Source organism: Archocentrus centrarchus, chromosome 17 (genome assembly GCF_007364275.1).
Source record: "Archocentrus centrarchus isolate MPI-CPG fArcCen1 chromosome 17, fArcCen1, whole genome shotgun sequence".
Classification (NCBI taxonomy): domain Eukaryota; kingdom Metazoa; phylum Chordata; class Actinopteri; order Cichliformes; family Cichlidae; genus Archocentrus; species Archocentrus centrarchus.
The window spans coordinates 2,915,829-2,940,890 of NC_044362.1; the positions used below are offsets into that span (position 1 = coordinate 2,915,829).

Consider the following 25,062-nt stretch of genomic DNA (forward strand, 5'->3'; position numbering starts at 1 on the left):
AGGTTATTAACAACTTCACTGAAATAAAACAGTCACAGCAAAGGGTGCTATCAACTGTATTGCCATAGGAATACTGCAGTTCAGTGCAGTCCAATCCATCTTCTTTCAGCTGCTCCTCTTAGGGATCACCACAGCACACTGTCTCCAATTCACTCTATCTGTAGTATCCTCTTCTGTCACACCAACCTTCTGCATGTCCTCCTTCACTATATCCATGAACCTCCTCTGAGGTCTTCCTCTTTTCCTGCTGTCTGGCTGCTCCATATTCAGTATCCGTTGTCCAGTATATTCCCTATCCCACCTCTGCACATGTCCAAACCATCTCAACCTAAGCTCTCCCTTTGATACATTAATTTCTAGTCCTGTCCATCCTGATCATGCCCAGTGAAGATCTTACATACATCAAAGCAGGTCTCTCTACCATCTTGTAGCCCTTCCCTTTCACTCTTGTTGCTAACCCTTTTGAATCACCTCGACACTTGTCTCCACCTGCTCCACCCTGTCTGGACTCTCTTCTTCACCTCTCTTGTACACAGTCTGTTGCTTTGGACAGTTGATCATCTGGGGTGGCTGTAGCTCAGGAGGTAGAGCAGGTCACCTACTAATCAGAAGGTTGGTCGTTCAATCCCTGGCTTTTCATTCTGCATGCCAAAGTGTCCTTGGGCAAGATGCTGAACCCCAAGTTGCTCTCCGATGTAACCGTTGGAGTGTGAATGTTAGATAGAAAGCACTTAGCTGTAGAAAGCAGTGCTTGTATGAATGGGTGTGAAGGAGGCATGTTGTATATAGTGCTCAAAGTAGAGTAGAAAAGCGCCATATAAGAACCAGTCCATTTACCATCTTACCTTCACTGTCTGTTTCTTGCATGTTCACCTTTCCACCTGCCTCCCTATCATTCAAACACACATATTCTGTCTTGCTTCTACTGACTTTCATTCCTCTTCTCTCCGGTGTATATCTCCACCTCTCCAGGGTCTCTTCCACCTGCTCACTACTCACACTACAGGTCACAATGTGAACATCATAGCCCATGGAGACGCCTGCCTGACCTCATCTATCAACGTGTCCCATCACCACCACAAACAAGAAGGGAACAAGAACCAGTACACTTCTTCTCCCTTCCTCAGGCATCCTCACTCTCCAGAATTGTGTCATTGCTTGACAATTGTGTCAAGCAATGTGGTCATAAAGTCCACTGCCCTCTGTCCTAGACATCTCCATCCCCCCATGGATATGTCATCTGGACTAACCACATTTCCATTCTTCATCCTCTTCATAGCGGCCCTCATTCCTTCTTACTAATTCTCTGCACTTCCTGTCATCCACCTGTCCTCCTCTTTCTCTCATTTTCTACATTAATCAGCTCTTCACAGTACTTGTTTCATCTTCTTAACATACTCTTTTCACTTGTTTGCACAATTCCATCTCTATGCTTGCTGCTCCTGCTGCTCATCCTTTCCAGCTTGATACAACTCCTTTCCTCCTTCCTTACTGTCCAGCCTCACATACAACTCACTATAAGCCTTCTCCTTTGCCACATCTCTCCTTGCTGTAAGCCTAGCCTCCCAGTAGTCTTTACTTTTCTCATCTCCCTGTTTTTCCCACTTTTTCTTTGCCAAACTTTTCCTTTGAATACTTTCCTGTACTTCCTTATTCCACCACCAAGTCTCCTTATTCTCTTTCCTCTGTTAAGAGGAAACACCAAACACATTCTTTGCAGTTTCCTTTAGCATTGCGGTCATCTGGTTATTCCCTACCATGCAGAGCCTGTCTCAACTCAACTCCTACTGTATCCAACTTACTCCAGAATTCCTCTTTCTCATCCAACTGGCATCCAACCTGTGGGCCATATGGACTGACGTGATCCTGTCTGACACTCTCGTCACCTCCACAACACCGTTCACATACTTTTCCTTCAAGTTTACCCCTATTCAATTTCTCTTCCTATCAACACCATGATAAAACAGCTTGAATCCACTTCCAGTGTTCCTGGCCTTGCTTCCCTTCTACTTGGTCTCCTGCACATACAATTTATCTCCCTTCCTTCTCTTGATCACATCAGCCAATTCGCTCCCTTTTTCAGTCATGCTCCCTACATTTAGAGTCCCTACTCTTACCTTTAAACTCCTGTTTTTCCTTCTTTTTCACTGCCTCCTAAAACACCTTCCCCTTTTCCTCTTCCTTTGTCTTCAGCCAAGAGTAGCACAGTTTCTACCAGCACCCTGTTGGGCAGCAGCACTGGAGGTGGCTTCTCTTAACCTGAGCCCCAATGGATCCAATATGGAAATCTCATTCTATATGATCCACGTGTTTGATTTGGCCAAGATTTTACACCAGATGCCTGTCCGGATGCAACCAGGATTGTGGCTTCCTCATTATTGGGTTGCAGTCCAATTGTCTAATCAAGTGAGGATGTTACCTGTCTTACATTAAAGATAGCACACTATTCAGCCACACTGCATTTGATAGTAACAGTAACAGCTCTAGGCCAACAATCAAAATACGAATGTCAAAATTTGGTGATTATTGGCAACTTAGCCTACATATCTACTGACAAGGATGTGTTTAACACAGTTCTGTGATGTCTGGGTCAGCTGAGGTCAGTGTCAGATTTGATTCAGTATCCAACCTGCTTCTGTACTTAGTCTTTATGAAGGCGGGTGAAGAGAAGCCTTTCTTGCACAGATATGTGGTTGCAAATGGAAGAAGAAAGCGGATGACCCTCTCTGATGTTTGCTACATAGCTGGATCCAAAAGTCCAACAATGTTTGCTGTGGCTGCTGTGGCTGGGAAATATTCGCTGAATTGTTGTCTGAGAGAGACAAGGTGCGCAAACAGTATTGTCCTTGACTCCACTGGCAAGGGTCAGGTTGCTGACAAACTCTCAATTTGGGAAAGCTGAAATGTCATCTGTTTTGACCTTGATTTTGAATAACTCGCATCAAAATCATTGATGGAGAGTCCCTGTAGTCACAAATTTAGCTTGTTTAAAGGAGAGAAAATGTCCAAGTATGCCAGCTTACTGAGCCACACAGTGTCTTCAAAAACATCTGATAAGGGGAAGCTTTTGTCCTGTAAGGACATGTGGACTATCTTATTTATACATGGAGCAGAAGTTGCACATGCCCATCTTATCACAGAGCAATAGATGAGAATGGTTTCTATGAAGTTCCCAGTTTTCACACCAGAGTCTAGTACAGACTTTAGTTTTTTAGGCATCTTCTGAATGGATGCTGCAGTGAGTCCATCATATTTCAGGTGTCAGCTCATGAATTAGGGCTGCTACTCCACTGTAGTGACCTGTCATAGCTTTAGCACCATCCATGTAGACTCCCAATACACCTTTTCCAGTCCAGCCCATTCTCTTGAGCTGGAAAATGTATTCACCTATAGACTCAGACTCAGCTTTATTGTCATTCAGACTGTGAGACATAATGTGAATGAAATACAGTTTCTCAGGTCTAAATAAAATAGAATTTAAATGAGTAAAATAGAATAAGAATACACTAAACTAAAACTAAAATGGTACAGCATCATTGTACTATAATAGCAACAACTTGAAATGGTTTTAAGGTGCAGTGGCAATAACAGAAGAACAGCAGAATAGCAGGATAATGGAATATCAGAATAGCAGAATTTTTAAGTGACAGTATAGGTCTTAAAGTGTTCTTAAAGTTGTGCAGTGTAGACATATGGTAGTGTGTGAGTGTAAAGCATTAGGGGATACCCCCTAATGCGAAGTGAAGTGTATGGGGTCCATAGTCAGTATATGGGGGATGGAATGGTTCAGCAGTCTGACCACATCTGGGTCGACGCTATTTTTCAGTCTAGATGTTTTTGTCCAGATGCAGCGCAGCCTCCTTCTGGACCAGAGTGGGGTGAAAAGTCCTGGTGCTGGGTGGGTGGGGTCATGGAGGATGTAGGCAGCTCTTTCCCTCCATCTGGTGGTGTAGATGTCCCTGGTTGGTGGTAAGCTGCACCCAGCCCACCCGTTGCATCTATAACAGCTTTAACTCTTCTTTGAAGGCTTTCCACGGGGTATGGGAGTTTTTGGCCATTCTTCCAGAAGCACATTTGTGAGGTCAGACACTGATGTTGGACGAGAAGGCCTGGCTCACAGTCTCTGCTCTAATTCAAGGGTGTTCTGCCAGGTTGAGGTCAGGACTCTGTGCAGGCCGTTCAAGTTCTTCCACACCAAACTCGTTCATCTATGTTTTTATGGACTTGTTTTGTGCGCTGGTCATGTTGCAACAAACAATTACCACAAAGCATTAAGAGTTCTTTTCACTGGAACTAAGGGGCCGAAGCTCTCTACACACTGTTCTTGAGTTAATCTAAAGGCCACATGAAGTTTGGAGGTCTGTAGTGATTGACTGCAGAAAGTGAGTGACCTCTGTGTACTATGTGCCTCAGCATCCACTGACCCCACTCTGTGATTTTATGTGACCTATCACTTTGTGGCTGAGTTGCTGTCATTCCCAATCACTTCCATTCAGTTATAATCCCACTAACAGCTGACTGTGGAATATTTAGTAGTGAGAAAATTTCACAACAGGTGTCATCCTATCACGGTACCATGCTGGAACTGACTGAGCTCCTGAGAGCGACCCATTCTTTCACTAATGATTGTAGAAGCAGTCTGCATACCTTGGTGCTTGGTTCTCTTTCAAACCTCACTGGGATGTGCCCTTTGCTGTGACCAATCATGAAAGCTCCACTAACTTTTTTCCCTGTGAAGATCAAAAGAGCTCCTCAGCGGTCCTGGACTACGATTATCCACTTAACTCTTCATTGATGCAGCCATCAAGCTAGTCCATGAACGTGGTTTTTTTTTTTGTGGTTTCAGGAATCACTTATCAGATTGTAATTATATATATTTTTGTCATGAGAATATATTCTTCTAGTAGCAGTTGTTGTATTGTTGCATATCCACGTGTCATTAAATTAGCATGTCACTAGCACAAGTGATTATTGCTACCACTGGATCCTCTCAGGGGAACGCTAGTGGCTGCAAGGTTAAGGACATCGTGTCCCACCCTTGCTCAGCTGCTTGTAAGTTGACTATCTCAGGGAAAGACCCCCATCCCCTCTGCTTCACATGCACCAAGCTCACGCAGGCAGACCCCGACTCCTGCAAACACTGCCACGTAATGCCCAGCAGAGTGTCAGCAGTCTCAAAAGCTGATCCTTGTCTTTCCGACACATTGGAGAAGCCCAGCGGCAAATCCAGCTCAGCTGCTGCTTGCTAGGGGGACATGGTCACAGACCCGGAGGCTGAATTTCCTCCTCTCTTCAACCAGTTCCTCAACTCAGAAAAGAACCGCAGAGAAGAGTAGGATATTCTCTGAGATGCTAATGATGAGGAGGAGGATGCCAATCTCCCTCCTGCCCAGGCATCGCAGCCTGGCATCGCAGCCTGGCAGCACCATTAGTGGGAAACTCATCCCTCGCCATCCACCCATGAAGTCGATCTACATGAGATATGTAAGCGTGCAGCAACCAGGCTGTCCATTAGCTGGCCTGCAGCGCAGGATGACAAGGGTGAGGGGAGAAATCTATATGAAGGGGAAATATTGCGTGGCATGTCATCTCCACCCAAATCAGTGTTCCACACTCACATCGGCAGGGCTCACCCTCCCAGGTAAAACGGAGCATTTCACAGCCTTCATGTACCAAAAGGTTTATAACTTGGCAACTTGGTCCATAAAAAATCTTAATGTGTGCACCCTGCTCTCAGCCTACTAGGCTGAGCTGTTTCAAGACATGGACCACCTGCTGGATGAAGGTTCAACCAGTCCTACGGTTTGGGAGGGGATCTATATTGTGATGGATCTTATTCTCTGGGTCTCTAGGGGTGCAGTGCAGTGCCGTGGCCACATCGTGGGCCTGGCTGCAGTAGGGGAAAGATCACAGTAGCTCAGTCTCTGCAGCCTGCCTGACCAGGATAAGGAGGTCAATATGAATTCCCCATACGAGCTATCACAGGTTTGGGAGTTGTTTGGGGAGACAGTAACCACTATGTAGCAGGCTAATGACCTAAAGAATACTACTTCCCAGCCACCTGAGCAGCAGGTGTCTTACTGCCGGGGTCTGCAGAGACAAAGGAGTTAGGGCAAAAAGTTTGTATCCGCTGTTGCTGCTACACCCGCTGCTGTGTCGAGTCATGCATCTCACTCTCCACAGGGAAAAAAGCAGAAGTTGCTGTAGGAACTGTGGTGGCTGCCAAAGGCTCAGCAGATGACACTCACGGAGATCCGTGCCCTGCGCTCTCTGTTCCCTCCTTCCCTGAAGAAGCCGTGAAAGAAAACTGTTGCTTTGAGTTCCAAATGGTCAACAGCGTTCTCCCTGTTCAGTCAAGGAGGAGTACAAGTTCTTCAGTAGAGAGTGAGAGCTGTGTGTGGTTCCAAACTTCACTTTTTTTTTCTTTTTTTAAAAATTAAAACACCACTGTTGCAGCCAGGCATAAAGCAGAGGGTGCATTGTTTAAAAAAAAACAAGAAAAAGCAGTAAGTGCAGGGCAGTCTTTCGCCCGAGGAGGGCGCAGCTGAACCAGTTTTGGACTGCATTAGCAGTCAAACCACCCAGTTCCAATGGCGTGGTGTTTTCGGTGGCTACAGGGGAAGTCATGAGACCTTTGGAGAGCAAAATGTCCTCCCTCTTAAGCTGAGGGGCAATAGAAAATTTGTACAGGAAGAGGATAAGAATCCAGGCTTCTATTAAAGGTATTTCCTTGTCCCGAAAAAGGGGGGATGGTTACGTCCCACACTGGATTACGTTCCCTCAGTTCTCACCTTAGGAAATACAAATTTAGAATATTAACACAAAACGTGGTGTTCCAATTTATTTGACAGGGTGACTGGAACACATCAATAGATCTAATGGATACATTTTTCCACATAAACATTTATCCAGCACACAGGAAGTTCTTGTGAAATTCTTTTCAGGACATAGTCTATGAGTATCTAGCCCTCCTGTCACGGGGTAACCCTTGCCCCTAGAGGACTCATTGTGTTTATGGCCAAAAATACACTGGAATGGCAACTTCTATTATTATGACAACTTGCTGATAAAATAGATGTTGTTTTAGTGGTGAATGTGAGGCCAATGCTACTGTGGTCCAGTCCTTCATCGGGTTACTTTAAATTTAGTTAGGTTCAATAGGATTCAGATTTTTGGTAATTTTGTGATTTGGTAATTTTAAAGTGTTAACATTGTCATTATTTCCATGCTATAAAAATAAAGATACAATGGACCCACACATTCAAAACCATTTATTAGTACAAAGTCATGTAAATTATCAGTATTACCGAAAGGTTTGAATTCTCTGCTCCATGCTGCCACCATCTTGGAGATCCAGACTGCCAAATAGGAGGTGGAAGATTGCAAATCTTTTTATAGTAAGGGGGAAGATTGGAGCTTAGTGAGTAAGAAAGCAGAGGGGGAATTTACCACTCTTTTCTTGTTAAATAGTCTTTGATACACTGCAAACAAACTGGTGTATTGGTGGTCTTGTACTAAAGCTTCAAAAATGGTAAATAGAATGTGTTGTTTTGCTATTAGGTGTGGAAATCGCTAATTGAGAGAGTTAATTGGTGAATTCTCATGTGATTTATTCTGGGGAGGGTTTTAGCTTTGCATTCAATTGGGAACCCATGGGCCGAAGCTTCATGGTGTTTAATTTGCTCTACTGCGCCATCAAGTGGACAGTAAATGTAAAACAGACAGTGATTCTAACCACTCCGTGGCTTTGGCGTGTGAAGCTTTGAACTGAATAAATGAATGAATGATATTTGTGATGGCAATACATAAAATCTGAACTTATTAACATGGTGTCGAGCTTTATGATACAATGATGGGGTCAAGAGGGAAAGTAGAAACAAGTTGGGGAGAGGGTTGTGATACGAATGTAACTGTTTTTTTTACCTGCGAGGTTTTGAACGTTGCTAAACACGTCATCAACACAAGCCTCGATACTCGCCTCACAAAAATCTCCCTCGAATACTCGACACATGCTTTGAAGCCTCCACACAGAAGGGCAGATGGGCCTAGCCTTTGGGTTTTTTTTTTTAGTTTAGTTGATTTTTGAGTTCTTTTGAACGGTTTTAAGTTCGTTTTGTATAGTTTTCGCATCTTTTGTTGGTTATATCGCCAGCCTGACCTGTCTTGTAATCAGCACCTGTAAATAAATTGCACATCGGGTGAAGAGAATTCCTGCCTCCATGTGTGTTTCCTCAACCGCAGCTGTGGCATTACTACACCTCCCATTTGAGTTGACACTCGCCCCAAGGGTTTTCACCAAGTGTGTCCGAAGCAACACTGAACCTCTCGCGGTCGGCGGGGCTCGAGAGTGTTCGCATATTTAGACACGTTTCTAACATGCACTTCCAGCAAAGAGGAGGCAGAGAAAACCCTCCAGGTGCTGTTACACAGCCTCTCTGGCTTGGGTTTTGGCATGAGTTGTACCAAGAGTGTGCTATTTCCCACTCAGAATATAGAATATCTAGGCCTTAAAATAAACTGTTTCTTTACGGGCCTTTCTGTCACAAGGCCACATGGAGAGATTTTGCCAGCACCTCACTGTTTTTCACAAGGGGAAATTGTTCTCATTAGGAGCTTGCTTGGTTGGTTTTAATGGGTCTAATGGCTTCAGTAATCTCTGTCATCCCCCACAGACTGTTAAGGATGCGGGATTTTCAGCATTGGGTGACCTTCCTGTGGCTAGATATGAGATGCCATCTGAGTCATGGTGAGAATTTCTCCTGAAATTCTGCTGGTTCCGGGTCACAGGAGATAGGTTCTGTCAGAAAACAACTACAGGAAGACATCCCAGCAGCTGTTAAGGTGGCATCTTTTACTGATTACTAATAAAATAGTCCATCTTACTAGTTACTGAGTACAAAAGCTGTTGCGAATCAAATATCACTTTTCTCTTGATCCATTTGACTATGCTCAAGCAAACACCCTAACTTTAGTCTGTTTAGTTCATATTTGCCTGTTGAGGAACACTGACTGCTGCGTTTTAGTCCCTCTACTGTAATTGCAGAAAACAAGTCTTTCCTCTTGTGATGTTGACATGAGAAGTGGCACAGTGCCCATTTTTGGTTTCTGTCCATGTGGAGGAATTTAAGTATCACGGTTTCTTGTTCACGAATGGCGAGAGTGCAGCAGAAGATTAAGAGATGGATTGCGTGGATCTGCAGAGATGCAGACCGGTCTGTTGTGGTGAAGAGACAGCTGGGTGTGAAGGAGAAGCTGTTTGTTTACTGGAAGATCTATTCTCACCTATGACCACAATCTCTGGATATAGTGACAGACAGAAGAAATGGGAAATGCACTGGTACTTGTGTAGCACTTTTCTGCTCAGTTTGATACCTCAAAGCACTTTATGCTACATGCCTCATTCTCCACGCGTTCATAAAAAACACATTTTTTAAAAGCCTAAGTGCTTTTGAGCTGATATTCACATGCGCACTGATGGATTCATCAGGGGCAACTTGGGGTTCAGCATCTTGCCCAATGACACTTCAACATGCAGACTGGAAGAACTGGTAACTGAATCACTGACCTTGTGATTAGTAGATGACCTCCTGAGCAACAGCAGCCCCAGTAGCAGAATGCGACTGTGGAAACAAGTGGATACATGGAAAGGTTGCCTGGGCTCAGTGAGAGGAGCTCATTCAGGAGGAGCTGAGAGTAGAAACATTGCTTCTCTGAGTCAAAAGGAGCCAGTTGAGGTGGTTCAGGTAACTAACCAGGATGTCTCCTCCACAACTCCTAAAACATTTAGTTAAAGTTGATTTTGACTGATATTTTTCTTTTTTTTATGAATTTTTATAGGTATTGCAGTAATTTGGTTTAAGTGAATTCTTTTAGCTTCAATAACTAATTACTGATATTATGATAGACCTAATGAACACCTTGGATTACCCTATAAAGCTGGCACAATGACTCCATCCCGGGCCACTCTAGTTTAATATTATTGCACATAACGCAGTCGGGTTTCTTAATCAACAATTAGTGAGAAGTTTAAAAAGGAGAACTTCAGTCAACATTTGGTAAATGAACTTATTCTTATGTAGTGCTTTTCTACTCTACTTGAGCACTCAAAGTGCTTTATACAACATGCCTCATTCACCCATTCATACAAGCGCTTTTTTTTTTCTATGACTAAGTGCTTTTATAACATTCACACTCCAGTGGAGAGAGAGCAACTTAGGTTTCAGTATCATGCCCAACAATACTTTGGCATGCAGACCGGAGCAGCCAGGGATCAAACCATCAACCTTCCAATCAGTAGGTGACCTTCTCTACCTCCTGAGCCACAGCAGCTCAAAGGACAGTCAGTATGTCCACATTTCATTACTTGAATACCACCTCTGTTTAGGTAGACATGGTTATAGCTAAGGACATCTACAGTCGTAATTCTTTATAAAAAAAAAAATCAATCATTATGATTTTATTGTTTTTTTTTTTTTTGTTTGTTTGTTTTTTGTAATGCTGATCTTAATAATTCTCCTCAACCTCAGATCTCAAACTGCAATATGAAATGTTCTAGCTGTGCTTGCGTTATTCCCTGACACATTGCCCTGTATATTTTCTCCCAGGAGGAGGTGTTTCAGTGGTGGGGGGAGTGGTCCAGTTGGTCCTCATGTTCCAGGAGCTGTGGAGGAGGAGTGAGGAGCCAGGAGAGACACTGTCTCATACAGAGGTAACATGTAACTAAGTGACTTTCTGATGATATCCTACTTTCTGAGTATTTTGGTGTCAAATACATGCACAATCTCAGGGAGCCCACATGTGTCCATGTGACTGTCTGTAGTAGCTCAATCCAGATGCAGCTTACAGACACCAAACTGAAGAGCTGAGCCCAGGAAGGAGTCTCCTGTGCCAGTTAGTGGGCAGAAAGCTGCTCACTTTAAAACAACCAAACACTGTTCTTCAGAACAAACCAGATGATACTGACGTGCAAAGAGAACTTTTTAAAAGCCAAGTGTGGTAGATGAGTGACCACAAACTGGCAATCAAAAAAGAAAAAATGAACAGAATATGTGGCCAGTGTTCAACAGGTGAGATTGAGAGAGAGTTATAGTCTATGAAAAAGTTAGTATTTGCTTAAACTGCAGTACCATACAAAAGTCTAGAGACACTCCTCATGGATTTTGCTTGCAAGGCACCTAGTTTTTTTTAAAACTGGTCTTGAGCAATAGCTCTTTAGTCTGTCTGAAGTTTTTCTTTCAACAGACATAAATTAATAATTTTGCACCACCATGGTGATTCCCAAAGAGCTATTAGCAGAAAACGTGCTATATCTCAACATGCTGTGCAGTGCTTCCTTAAAAAATTTGAGGAAACTGGACAAGCAGAGGACAAAAACATGCGGCAGGCCTAAAAATTGATCTCCAGCAGATGAACAGTACGTGAAAGTCATGTTCAGTGGAACGGTGGCTGTCAAGAAGCAATTCTTAATGAAGGGAAATGAGGAGAAAAAAGTGAGGTTTGCTAAATTACACAAGATCTGGACTGAAAATCAGTGTCAACATGTCTTACAGAGTGATAAATCCAAGTATTGAAATTTTTGGTTCAAATCAGTATCAGTATGTATGTAGGATGTCAGGAGAAATACAACAGCGAGTGTCTACAGCCATCGGCAAAACACAGTGGAGGCTTTGAGCTATCATGCACTATCATGAAGAAAGAAACTGATTGGCAGTGGCTTCATGTTTCAGCATGATAATGACCCCAAACATGCTGCCAGCAGAGTAAAAACATACCGGGATAGAAAAGCGCAATGGTCCGGGCTCTGGGGAGGTGAGAGCTCAGACATCCACATTATTGAAGCAGTGTGGGATCATCCTGACAGGAAATGGAACAAAAGACTTATTAGAAATCTACAAACTTTTTTATTTTACCTTATGAACTGTATTCTCATGCGTGTTTGCAGATGTTTCAATAAATTGCTGCACCTATTTCCCATTTTTCCTTGCAAAATCTAAAGAAATGAAGGGTGACTCAGGACTTTTGCACAGTGCTGTAGTTCAGCTCTAATTTCAGATTTCAAAGAATTTAATTCCACAAATAAACATTACACACAATAGTAAGCATTTGAAAGGAGCACGGATAAGCAGCTCGCTCTTGTTAAACCCAATAGTGACTAAATGATGTCGGCGTGCTGCTTGGACTGAATTTGTGGCTGAGCTGAAAAAGAGTTGCAGAAGTTAGTCATCAGTACTTTGTTACATAAATTTGTTTGTACACCAAAAATAAATAAGTGCCTCAGGCCATCCATACACTTCAGTGATGGCCAGACTGGCTCCAACATTTGTAACCACGTCTTTAACCTAAAAAAAAATAAAAGTAAACTGATCTGCCCAATCAAACAGACTGAGTGTGAATAAGGGAGCAGTCAAAACTATTTAGTTTTCTAAAACAAAATCAACCAAGTGTTGAAACTACTACTACTACTACTACTACTAGAACTACAACAGAAGAAGTTGGGGCTTAGAAGTTAATTTTTTTTTACATCACTTATTCTGAAGACCTGCTAAATACTCATGCACAGTCATGGCTTAGTTTTCTATGGTTGGCACATGGACACATTTATTAACCCTTTCATTCATTTATTCAAAAGCTCTTCTCTTGCATTATGCATGTGTTTTTGTTATAGTTGCATATCAGCCAACACAGTGGATGTCTGTGTATCATCTCATCTTGACTGAGATTCTCATAATTGAAAGGGTTAAAAAAGCCTTGCTGGATGACATTACTTACTTACTTTTTTTTTGAGGCACTTAAACTCTAATGAACCACTCATTGATATTTGCCCAATAATTTCAATGAGTTTCTCATCTCAGGCTGACAGATCAGGTGCTCCTTGTTCTCCACCTGTTTCCTTCATTTTCTTATGGTCTTTTTTTTTTTTTTTTTTTTTTTTTTTTTGCATCAATTTTGATGGGAAACCCAGCCGTGTTTTTTCTTGTGCTGCCTCGGTTATTGCAGCCTGATTTGTGCTTTTTTTTCTTTTAAAAACATTGTCATTGTCAAAGCTGAGTCTTTTCTGTCTCCTTGGATACTTTTGTTTGGTTTGAAATTGGGGCTTTGGTAAGAGCCAAATTAGCCGTGTGCTGAGCATGAATCATTTTGTGCCTGTGCCCTTATTTTATGCCAGGGTAAGAATATTTTTACACGCATAAAAGTGAATGAGGCCCAGTGTCTTTCTTTTTTTTATAGATTTACTTTGAGCATATTGGGGATTTAAAGTAGCCTATTTTGTGTTTGTGCATGTAAACGTCACATATGGACTTTAGAAACCTGCATCTAACCTGCACACTGACCTATAAAATCTAAACTGTACATTATGTCTAAAGGAAAAGCATGGCCATTGCAGTAACCCACTGTGGGAGAGTGAGCAGAGGCAGTATGTGTGTGTTTGTAGCCATCCTGTTTCATGTGACCTCCCTCTGTCTGAGTATAAACCAAGATTCACACCGCTCTGCCCTCACTGTTGGCCCTCTGTTTCTATCCCTTTTCTCCCATTCCTTCTTCTCTCCTTGTTCTTCTACTTCTTAATTTCTCCTTTCATCTGTCCATTTTACGCCTCCATTTTTGATCCACCTTTGGCCACTTCTCACTTTTTCCATGCTCTTCTCCTGTTCTTCCTTCCCTCCTTCCCACCCCATTCATCTCCTGCTTTATCTCCTCTCTCCTGCCTTTCCTGTCTTCATTTCATCACTGACAGTTAGATCTGACACTCTTACATAGTGACCTACCACTCGTCTCCTGTCTCCGTCTTTGTCTTCCTGGCTCTCTCCTGATTTGGTTTCTAAACAGTGTTGGAGGACGGGTTGAGGAAATGGTGACAGCTAAAGATGGGGGATGTATATGTACTGGGGTGGGTGGGGCGATATTAACAATATAATGAAAGATGGATTTATTAACTCTAGGTCTGTTACAACCACCTCCTTACAAACTGTAGTAGAGCTGCTAAATGCTCTATTCTGATCACCAAGACTGTGTTTATGTCTTACTGCTGTTGGAAAGGAAGTTTATAAGAGCCAAGTATGAGCTATAAAACCCAAACAAGCTAAAGGGTCTATGAAGCAGATATAAGTGGGGGGAGATGAAGCTCTGTGATCCCTTTTGTGACCCCCTTTTCAGTGCACACTTTAACTTCACCCATTGTTAAAGGGGACCTATTATGCTAATTTCTGCCTATATATTTTTTTTTCTGGAACTCCACCAGAGGAGCTTTGCATGATTCACAGTTTAAAAAGTCTTTTTTTTTTAACAGTGGGCCTTATAACACCATTCTCTCTGAAATTGTTTTTAGCTCTTGTCCATTTTCTAATTCAGAAAACCACCATGATGGCTATAACATCTTGGAAGCAGTTCACCTTGCTTGGGGCAGGGATACTCAGTCCCACCCTGGAACCAATTTCATTCAGTTCAGTTTCAGTTCAGTTTTATTCATATAGCTCTGAGCTGGGCTGTGTGTATTCTAGTCTGTTTTGGGTTTTGGGTTTGAACACTTGCAGTAAAGTCAGGTTCAGTGTCTGAGGTGGAAATGCGAAGGAAAGTCACATAAGATCTTTCTTTCATTCTGCAACTGGGAGCTCTGGAATGTCCTTAGTTTTCTTCTCACAAAACTCCCAAATTCTGCTCCCAGGTTCTTACTCTTTTTTGCACTTTGCCCAGGCTGAGTCATCTGACAGCTGTGTGGTAGCCTATGTCACCGTGTTCAGTCTCATGCTCCAACAAACGGTCTCTGATTCAGTACTCTTGCCCTGATGAGGATAACTGTTTGTTAGGATGTCAGATGAGGACAATCACTGATTCTAACACCTGCTAGTCTGTCCCATTTCATCCCAAGCCTATTCAAGCACTTATCTCAATGAGCAAATCACATTCCCTAACTGAGACCAGGAGTTCCATTAACTTGACATATATTTTTAGTAGTTTATGACTGATATTGGAAGCTAAATAAAAAGGTATACATTAGTTGTTTGTGTCGAGAAGAATCTGAACTGTTCACGACAAATTCTCTTGTAAACTTAAATTTAGGGATGGGACGCTCAATACTGATGTTTGATTCAGTGTGGAGAATCATAGATGTTCTGAAACACTGCTCTGAGGTGTGGCTTAAAACACCCACGTCACATGACCATGGCTAATTAAGGTTTTGGTGTTTTTCCCTAGTCGGCTTATCATCTGCTGCTAGGCAGGCGAGGCACCAGGATTCCTGTTTTTCATTTGGTCGGGGGCTTGTAATTACTGAATTAATGTTTTTGATACTACCACTTCTGTTTATTACAAGTGGCTGCACGCATATGAACAAATGAAAAAAACCTGATCTATTGTTTCTTTAGCTGTGGATTGTGAAGACTAATATAGGCTGTCCATTCACTTAAACACAGAGGTCCTTCTCCTTTTTATTCCAACTGACACTTCTGGTGCAAATGTCTCAGACGACTGAAGAATGGCATGCAGACTCAGACTGGAAAAAAACACCATGTCCACATCACAACATATGGTGTCCACTGCAGTGTTTGTTGCAAATAAACTTAGGAACAATATCTTCAGCCTCTGAACCGTGGAGTGATGGGTTTCATAGATTTAAAAGGTATTGGTCAATGTGAAACGGACTGTTGCAATTGGTCAGAATTCACCTATGATAACTTAATATTGCCTTTAATTTTGTTTTGTTTTGTTTGTTTGTTTTAGAAGGAAAACACATTTAGTCTTATAACCTAGTGCAACACTTCTTACAGCCAATGTGTGGAACAAACCTAGGCCACTAACTCCCAGAAAGGTTAATAGTCAACTAAAATTTGAGGGTTTTTTCCAAAGCTGGGAGCAAGGCTGGCAAAAACAAAGCTGACTCAGCCCCAAAACAATTGAGAACCCGTGTAGTTCACAATAAACATAGCAGTCTTTTCTCAATATATTTCATTGTATAAACTGGTTTGTTGTACAGTGCAGCAACTGAAATACCCTTTTATACTGAAGCATGCTGTTAATTGCTGTCTTTAAAAATCTTAATGTTTTTATCCTCCCCTAAAAGTTGACCATTATTGACTGAAATGGAGAAAGTGGAGATTCCCCATATTTAGCAACCAGCCTCAGTCACTGAACAGCTGGCAGTAGCTAGATGATGAGAAACTGGGGAATCCTAAGTTTCCAGGTAAAGAGACAGTCTGTTTATAGTAGCATCAGTTCAAGGCTGCAGCCTTATTGATTAGCCTGTGATGCCAACTTCTGATTGGCTGAGCCTTGTCTAACATGTTGGTCAGGGATGACTCATGGCTATGAATAGTACAGACTATGACTCATCATTGAGCAATATTAAAGCCATACCTGCTGCTCAGCACTATTACTCAAATGTAAACAACATGGCTGATTATGATTATAGTGATGTTATACATAATGCATTGATATCAGCAGATTATCTATTATGAGCACAATATATAGTCTCATTCCTGTACCCAGTGAATATAATATGATGTGAATACCTTGTAAGTATGCATTCTATCTGCCTTATTGTTATACATGAGATAAATAGAAAGATATTATGTAGCATACACCCTTGTACAGAGTGCAGTATGTATGTTCTCTAATTTGTTCACCATAGAATTTTTGTGTCTGTTCTAGGATGTTGTTACCACAGAGTATTTGTAGAAATGTTAAAGATAATCACAGAATATAAATCACTTACAGCATGCTTAAAATTGTTTTGATTTAATGAGTATGGTTAATATTGAAACATATTCCTGGAATGTGTATTATATCTTTTCTAACTCAGGGTGACTAAAAGTATTTGGATGAAAGTTTAGGCCAAGGCCTCCAAATTAGGGCAAAATAGTTTTTCAGATAGTAATAAGATGTCTGCTGAAGGTTTTCTGTTGGAAATGGGGCTGTAATGTTATCCTGAGTGCTACATTTATCTTATATTTTCAAGCATGAACATCGATGTCCCCATCGATGATGGGTCTTGTTCTTGTTTGTACAGGGATTTCTCCAAAACAAGTTGATCATAATTATTAATAATTTGGCATAATATGCAGCCTTGTTTAGAATTGTGCAGCACTTATTTGCATCATTGTTTCACAGAATTTCATTCTCAAGATGTGACAATACTGAAAGTGGCCAGTAGGTAAAGCTGAGTTTGATGTCACTAGTCACACTCAGGCCTGATTACTGCCAGACCTGTTGAGTCAAGAAACCACTTAAATAGAACCTAACAAAGTGAAATGGTTAGAAGATCTCAAAAAGCAACTCCTCATGCCACAGTCTAAAGAAACAGCTGAGAAACAAAGTCATTAACATCTGTTTAGTCTGGAAAGGCTTACAAAGAAATTTCTAAGACTTTGGGTCTCCAGTGAACCATTGTGAGAGCCATTATCCACAAATGGAGAAAACTTGGAGCAGTATGAACCTTCCCAGTGGTTGGCCTATAATATATATATATATATATATATGTATATGTATATATATGTGTATATATATATATATATATATATATATATATATATATATATATATATATATATATATATATATATATATATATATATATATATATATATATATATATATATATATATATATATAAAGAAATCCTGCTATAATAATAAATGCCACAAGTTGTTCTTTTTTTTTTTTTTTTAACCTAAAGGTACCGGGAGTCAAACTGATACTTGCTTATAAGATTGAATCTCGTCTTGCTAGTACTGAGTTGGAGCCTTTTTTGCCTTCAGAACTGCCGTAATCCTCATGGCATAGATTCAGCTTGGTGCTGGGAACAGATTTGCTGCAGATTTGTCAGCTGCACATCCATGACACAAATCTCTCATTCCGCCACATCCCGAATGTGCCCTATTGGATTGACATCAGTTGAGTACAGTGAAGTCATCATCAGAAAATAAACCAATTTGAGATTATTTCAGTTCAGTTCCATTTTATTTATATAGCCAAATCATAACAACAGTCATCTCAATGCACTCATATGAGCTTTGTGGCATGGTGTGTTATCCTGCTGCAAGCAGCCACCAGATGTGTGCCTTGTGGTCATAAAGAGATGAACATGGTCAGAAAAAATGCTCAGGTAGGCTGTGGTCTTCATATTTTGGTTGTAAGGAGTTATTTGAGTTACTGTTGCCCTCTTATCAGCTCAATGCAGTCTGGCCATTCTCCTCTGACCTCTGACATCATCAAGGCATTTTGGCCCAGAGAACTGTCGCTCACTGGATATGTCCTCTTTTTCTTACCATTCTGTTAACCCTGGAGATGCATGTGTGGAGAAAGTCCCATTAGATAAGCAACTTCTGAAATACTCACAATCGTGTCTGGTACTGATAGCCGTACATTTCTTTCCTATTCAGCAGATCATCTTGATTATGTCTTCATGCCTAAATGCATTGAGTTTCTGCCATGTGATTGGTCTATTAGGTATTTGTGTTAACAAGGAGTTGAATGAGTGTTTCATTTTAAAAAGGCACATATGATTTAGGCCAAGTTTATGTGTGATACTTTTTCATGTTAAGCTAAACGTAATACCTGATAAAAAAGAGGCCCAAAGCAGCATTCGTGTAAGTGCAGGACTGACAGTAAGGATACAACATTAACATTTGTCAGCTGGAAGCAATTTGAAAGTATTATGTGAACTATTACCAAGTACCTGAGAACAGTTTGACTATATAAGTACAGTTTGCACACAGTGACAGCTGCTCTAGTTACTCATTACAGAAACAAACTCACTTTTCATTATGGTCACTAAATGTCAGTGAATCACTGTGTATTCTGCAAAGAAATGACAACTGCTGAGCTGTTCTGTAAGTTGTGTTGGTGTAATGGACTGTATATCAGAATGAATGCTGGGTTTGAAGGAAACATGGCTGTGGATGGTAACTGTGTTTAGTTTTGTCTCTTCAAATGTTTTTCTTAAGGGCTCAGCAGGAATCAGGATTCTCCTGCTACATACCACCCGGTCACTGCTTTGGTTAGCAGGCCTTGCTACTAGAAAGGTGGCATCAATAAACTCTGACTATCGAACAGTGAACTGACACTTGGGTAAAATGGTAAATGGACTACTTCTTATATAGCGCTTTTCTACTCTGTTTGAGCACTGAAAGCGCTTACATACAAAATGTTTACTTTTACCCCATTCACACCCATTCATACAAACACTTCCATGATTAACTAAGCTAAGTGCTTTTATTATCTAACATTCGCACACATTCACACTCCAACGCTTGCGTCGGAGAGCAACTTGGGGTTAAGTATCTTGCCCAAGGATACATTGGCATGCAGCCTGGAGCAGCCAGGAATCAAACCGCTGACCTTCCGATCAGTAGGTAACCTGCTTTACCTCCTGAGCTACAGCCACCCCAAATCTTGTGTATTTCAGCAGAAATTACATAAGAAAATAAATGCTTGATGTATGGTGGTACATGGACTGGTACTTATATAGTGTCTTAGGAGCTTGAAAGAAGAATGTGACTGGAGAACCTACACCAGGGGTGCCCGACACGTCGATCGCGATCTACTGGTCGATCGCAAGAGGCGTGCATGTAGATCGCATGCACCCCCAGTGGAGTTGGGGGAAAAATGTAGATTGCACGGCATTAAACGAAGTAGAAGATGATTGATGAACTGTCATCCATCCGTTTTGTTACCACCCTACACACGCATTTAACCATGCTAGCTTTGCGTGTAGCTCGCGAGCTGAAAAAGTGTGGGCACCCCTGACCTATACAGACGTACTTATGTAGTATCTTTCTACTCAAGTGGAGCACTCAAAGCAATTTCATTCATACAGCACTTTCATCTATGCCTAAGCACTTTTCTAACAATCAAACATGCCCACACTCCAATGGATTCAACTTGGAGTTCAGTATCTTGCCAATGGAAACTTCATCATGCCTACTGGATCAATCTAGCTGATTGGTAGACAACCTATTCCTGAGCCACAGTGGTCAGCACTGTCTCACAGCAAGAAGGTTCCTGGTTTGCTGGGCTGTGGACACGTCTGGGCGTTCTCACTGTGGCTCTGGCCTTTTGTCACAGACTACAGACATGTTTGTTAAATTAATTTAGTGGTTGTCAAGCCTTTTCTGGCATGCCTCGCTTCAGAATCTGAAAAAAAAGGTTGTATTTTTCTCTTAGCCCTGTGATATATTGGTGACCAATCCCAGTTGTATCCTGTCTTCTGCCCTTTTCTCAGCTGGGATCGGCTCCAGCTCCTCTTCAACCCTAAACTGGATAAGTGATGAAGAACATGGATGAATTTAGTAGGCAGGTAAAGACTGCCTTAACACTGCCAGAATAACCGTGGTATAACTAATAGGCAGTGGAAGGAAAGTACATTTGCACATGACAGTGTTGTAATAGGCTTAGGAAAATCCGTTCATCAAAATCCATAATCTCAAGAAGCTTCATATTGTAAGGTAAGACCCTACAGTGTTCTAGTGAGAACACCTGCAGAATCCCTGTTGCAAAGGGTAGTTGGGCAGCTTGCTAACATGATCCATGATACTCACTTTCATAGTACAGTTTTGTTCATTTATCATCAGTGTTTTGGCAAATTGCAGCTCATGCATGTGTACAAGCATGAGCTGCAAGCAACACTGCTTGTTAACTTAATGGCCACAGATGTCGTTAATAACACTGGTTTTCCAAGGATATGTAGAATTATTTTGAAGTGTATTGTATTTCTCATCCTGTACCTGCATCCTTTCTCAGGCTGTCTTCCACTCAGAATGTAAACAGCTCATATTGTGTTGGCTCCCCTAAAAAGTACCAGCTCTGTCCAAACCAGGTATGAGGCAACATTGATGTTGATTCTTTACCAATTAATTAATAGAAGAAACAAATAAAAATGAGAAGTGTTGAAGCCATATCCTTTGTGGGTTTTGTATGCACATTGTGTTTTTTTTTGTTTTTTCAGCCCTGTCCCAGCACCAACGTTAGCTTCAAAGAGCACCAGTGTTCCCAGTTCAACTTTAAAGCCTTTGGAAGGAGATACTATCAGTGGATACCTCTTTACCCAGGTCACTAAATCTTTGTCTGTCCTTCTGTCTCATCTGTCAGGAAACTTTCATCTCATCAACTTTTGACTAAGAGGCAGTAGATTTGCTATAAAATGTCCAACAAATGTAAAAAATTTAACCTTTCTCTTGTTTGTGCAGTCCCAAATGACAACCAGCTGTGCCTCACTGAATTTGTTTTTAATAATACAGAAATCCTATATTGTGACATCAGTAAAGTAAATACCTTCATAAATCTGTCATTCCCTATGTAGCTGATTACATCAGCATCTCCAATAGGCCATGTGACCTGCAGTGTACAACCATCAGTGGTGAGCGACAGCTGCTGGTTCCTGCCCATGATGGCACCTTCTGTCGGGATACTAAAACCCATGGAGTGTGTATAGAGGGGATATGTCAGGTAACCCAGCCAAGTTCAGATGTCTTGTTGTTGTTAATTATTTATTTATTTTTTGCTGTAAGAAACATTAATCTTAATAAATATATTCAATACCATACAAAATACACTCATCAGCTGCTTCATTAGATCTGAAAACTCAGAACTGCCTTAATTCTTCATGGCGTTGATTCAACGAGGTGCTCAGACAGTTTTGTTCACATTGGCAGGATAGTATCGCACAGTTACTGCAGTTTCATGATGCGAGTCTCCTATTGCGCCACATCCCAAAGCTGTTCTGTAGGACATAGGTCTGGTGAACTAATTGCACTTGTAACAGATGTTGCTTTCTTAACTCACTGTCATGATAAGAAGGCAGTCTGGGATGATATAAGCTGTGTGATATGGTTTACTGTTAAAAGTATCTATTAGATGAGGGTAAATTGTGGTCATAAAGACAATGGAGTAAGATAACTGTCAAAAAGATGTGTGCATAATTCTAACATTAGTGTTCGTATTTGTATGTCAATAAAATTCTTGTACCTAAATCTCCACTGAAATATATGTGAGTCTGAGAAATTGTGCGGATTCTTATATGAGTATGAATCTAAAAGCTGTGAGTGCAAAGTCTTGTGAATACAACTCTAATTTCTTCGACTACAAACTCCTCCCTTCTGTGTGTACGCGAATTCAAGTTTGTGGGTACGAGTAGAAAAGTGTTGAAATGACGTCACAGGGCAGAGTAATCGATCCGTCATTATACCAAACACAGCATGCTTCAAATTCAAGGATGGCTGAGGACAGTGGATATAAATACTGGATGCACACGTTATTGAGCTTACCTGTGATGCGTCACCTGAGCTGGTAGCTCCACCCGGTCGACCCCACCGGGTCCACTGACATTCCTGCAGTTTAACTAATTGATGTGTGTAATAATAGGGGAAGCATGTATAATGTAACTAGAATGGGTCTTAGCACAGAACCCTGTGGAACTCCATAATTAACTGTTGACTTTTCTCTCAGCTTAATCCCGGGCAGGAATGTATATTTCTATTTAAAAGAAATTAAAATAAAATGTTTCTTGTTGGTAAGAAAAACTGACAAGCTGGATGAGTGTTGTCTCTGAAGAATAAACAATGCAACTTGCACATGTCCTCTGCTCCAGCCTGTAGGTTGTGATGGGGAGCTGTACAGCAGTAAGACTGTAGACAGATGTGGCGTGTGCGGAGGAAACGGGACATCATGCCAACGGATCTCTGGATCCTACAGGAAGGCACTCACACAGTTAGGTAACACACACACAGACACGTGTCATGAATTTGGTGTAACTAGCATAAGACAAAACTTTTTAGTTTATTTTAATCTTGAGAAGCTGCTGTTTATGGAGAAAACCATTATCTTTGCTTTAAGCACCCCCCTCAGAAGAGTTCACTGACAGGTTTCCTGCAGGTGGGGGTTGGGGGTATTGCTATATCTCAGTACCACTTCTACTGTCAGGTGCAAATACTCATTCTTTTACTAGGCTGTCTGTGACTATGTGCACTGAAAATTAAACTCTGAGTACGTACAGCTCCAGACAAAAGTTCACATCCACTGATCATGAAAGTAGGTCACGGTCATACTGGGGTTCCAGTGAGTTCTTAAACCTGTTAGTCTGGGGCAATTATACAACATACATCTTTACTTAAAAAAAAAAAAATTATTAAATTACATACAATAATGTGCAAAAGTTTTGAACCACCCCTCATCTCTTTATATTTTGCTTCCAAGGAGCCAGACTTTCTAGTAATTTATTTATTTCTTTTTTAAAAAGTGGTCTTCAGCAATAATTCTCTAGTTTTTCTGAAGGTCTTTCAAAGTTTTCCCGTGGACATTGACTGCTTTTTTGTTCATTTTAGTCCTTGTACTGACCATTTTTTAGAGGAATGTTTTTTTTAAGTTAAGTAACTAGAGCTGCAGCTATCGATTATTTTAGTATTCGAGTATTCCATCGATTATTCTGATAAAAAATACTCGTCTTATTAATTATTTTAATATGAGTATGTCCCATATTAAATTCATATTTTAAAGAAATTCTAAGGTATATGTGCAACCTAAACAAAGGCATAAAATAAAATAGTCTTTTCTCTGTCTTCTTGGAAGACTTTCTTATATTAAGAGAAAGCAAAAAGTGTTCTGACAGTGTTGTATCTCCTAGATGAGGTAGATTTGGTGTCTCTGTCTGTCTGCGTGTTTAAGTGTGCTAATGAGTGAGTGTATGCATCTGTAGGCCCTTAAAGAAGCAATGAAGAAAAGTGAGCATATCGGCATTCTCAGAATGGAGGGTTGCCCTGTGCTTTCATACAATGTTTCTTGCTGCTGAAAGCTGATATTTTGATGGCGTAGATGTTCATATTTAATGTTAATAATAAGTCAGTGTCCAACCTAACAGCCCCAGGTCAGTGCTTCAGAAGGGGCAGCTGCTCCCAACCACTGCCATTTGTTGTAAACAACAAAAAAACTACAGTAAAGCTACAGAAGTTAAAATAAAATATGCAGATGAACTTAGTCTGAGACACTGTTTAAATTAGGCAGATTTCCTGAAGGCTGTCAGCAGCCGTCATACTTTATATGGCAGTGATACCTGCAACAAGCAGGGGTGAGTCTAAAGGGGGGAAAGCGATGTGCCTGAGTTTCTCTGCTTAGGCTGCTGCCCCTGCGACCCAGCCCCGGATAAGTGGAAGAAGATGAATAGACATTAACATTTGTTTTAAAATAATACATATTGGCCTTTATTAGATAGTGTACAGTGACAAGAGATAAAAGAAGACACAAAGTAAAGGGCCACGGGTCAGATGCGAGCCCAAGCTGCCTGCACCACAGCCATGCAGCATACACGGTCACCTGCTCATCCACTGAGCCACCCTAGTGCCCATTACCATTCATTTTTAACATCATCAGCACCTCAGTTCTGATGATGTTGATATACTTGCTTTTCTTCAGGCTCTTTAAAGGCTTACAGACACACATAGACTCATTGATTCACAAGCACGCTTAAACATGCAGACACAAACATGCACAAAAACACATACTCATGAACACACTTCATCCAGTAGATACACTGAAAGAGCAATAATATGTTATTTTGTCTGCAGTTAAACTATTAAAACTCTATTTCTAAAATACACTGCTCAAAAAATAAAGGGAACACTTAAACAACACAATATAACTCCAAGTAAATCAAACTTCAGTGAAGTCAAACTGTCCACTTAGGAAGCAACACTGATTGACAATCAATTTCACATGCTGTTGTGCAAATGGAATAGACAACAGGTGGAAATTATTGGCATTAGCAAGACACACTCACTAAAGGAGTGGTTCTGCAGTGGGGACCACAGACCACTTCTCAGGACCTATGTTTTCTGGCTGATGTTTTGCTCACTTTTGAATGTTGGTGGTGCTTTCACACTCGTGGTACCGTGAGACGGACTCTACAACCCACACAAGTGGCTCAGGTAGTGCAGCTCATCCAGGATGGCACATCAATGTGAGCTGTGGCAAGAAGGTTTGCTGTGTCTGTCAGCGTAGTGTCCAGAGGCTGGAGGCGCTACCAGGAGACAGGCCAGTACACCAGGAGACGTGGAGGAGGCCGTAGGAGGGCAACAACCC

At 41.3% G+C, this 25,062-nt stretch overlaps 1 protein-coding gene across 7 annotated transcripts in view; it reads left to right on the forward strand.

The window, feature by feature from the left end:
• The window catches only part of LOC115795936 (ADAMTS-like protein 2), a 50,630-nt gene that overhangs the window by 3,706 nt on the left and 21,862 nt on the right, over window positions 1-25,062 (forward strand). For 5 of the 7 annotated variants that reach the window (XM_030752081.1, XM_030752083.1, XM_030752082.1 and 2 more), the window contains exons 2-6: window positions 10,605-10,708; window positions 20,734-20,809; window positions 20,939-21,041; window positions 21,293-21,438; window positions 22,580-22,703. In XM_030752081.1, the coding sequence (XP_030607941.1) occupies window positions 10,605-10,708; window positions 20,734-20,809; window positions 20,939-21,041; window positions 21,293-21,438; window positions 22,580-22,703 (553 nt within the window). The remainder of the gene's footprint in view (window positions 1-10,604; window positions 10,709-20,733; window positions 20,810-20,938; window positions 21,042-21,292; window positions 21,439-22,579; window positions 22,704-25,062) is intronic. The other 2 variants (XM_030752088.1, XM_030752087.1) reach the window with 2 other exon arrangements.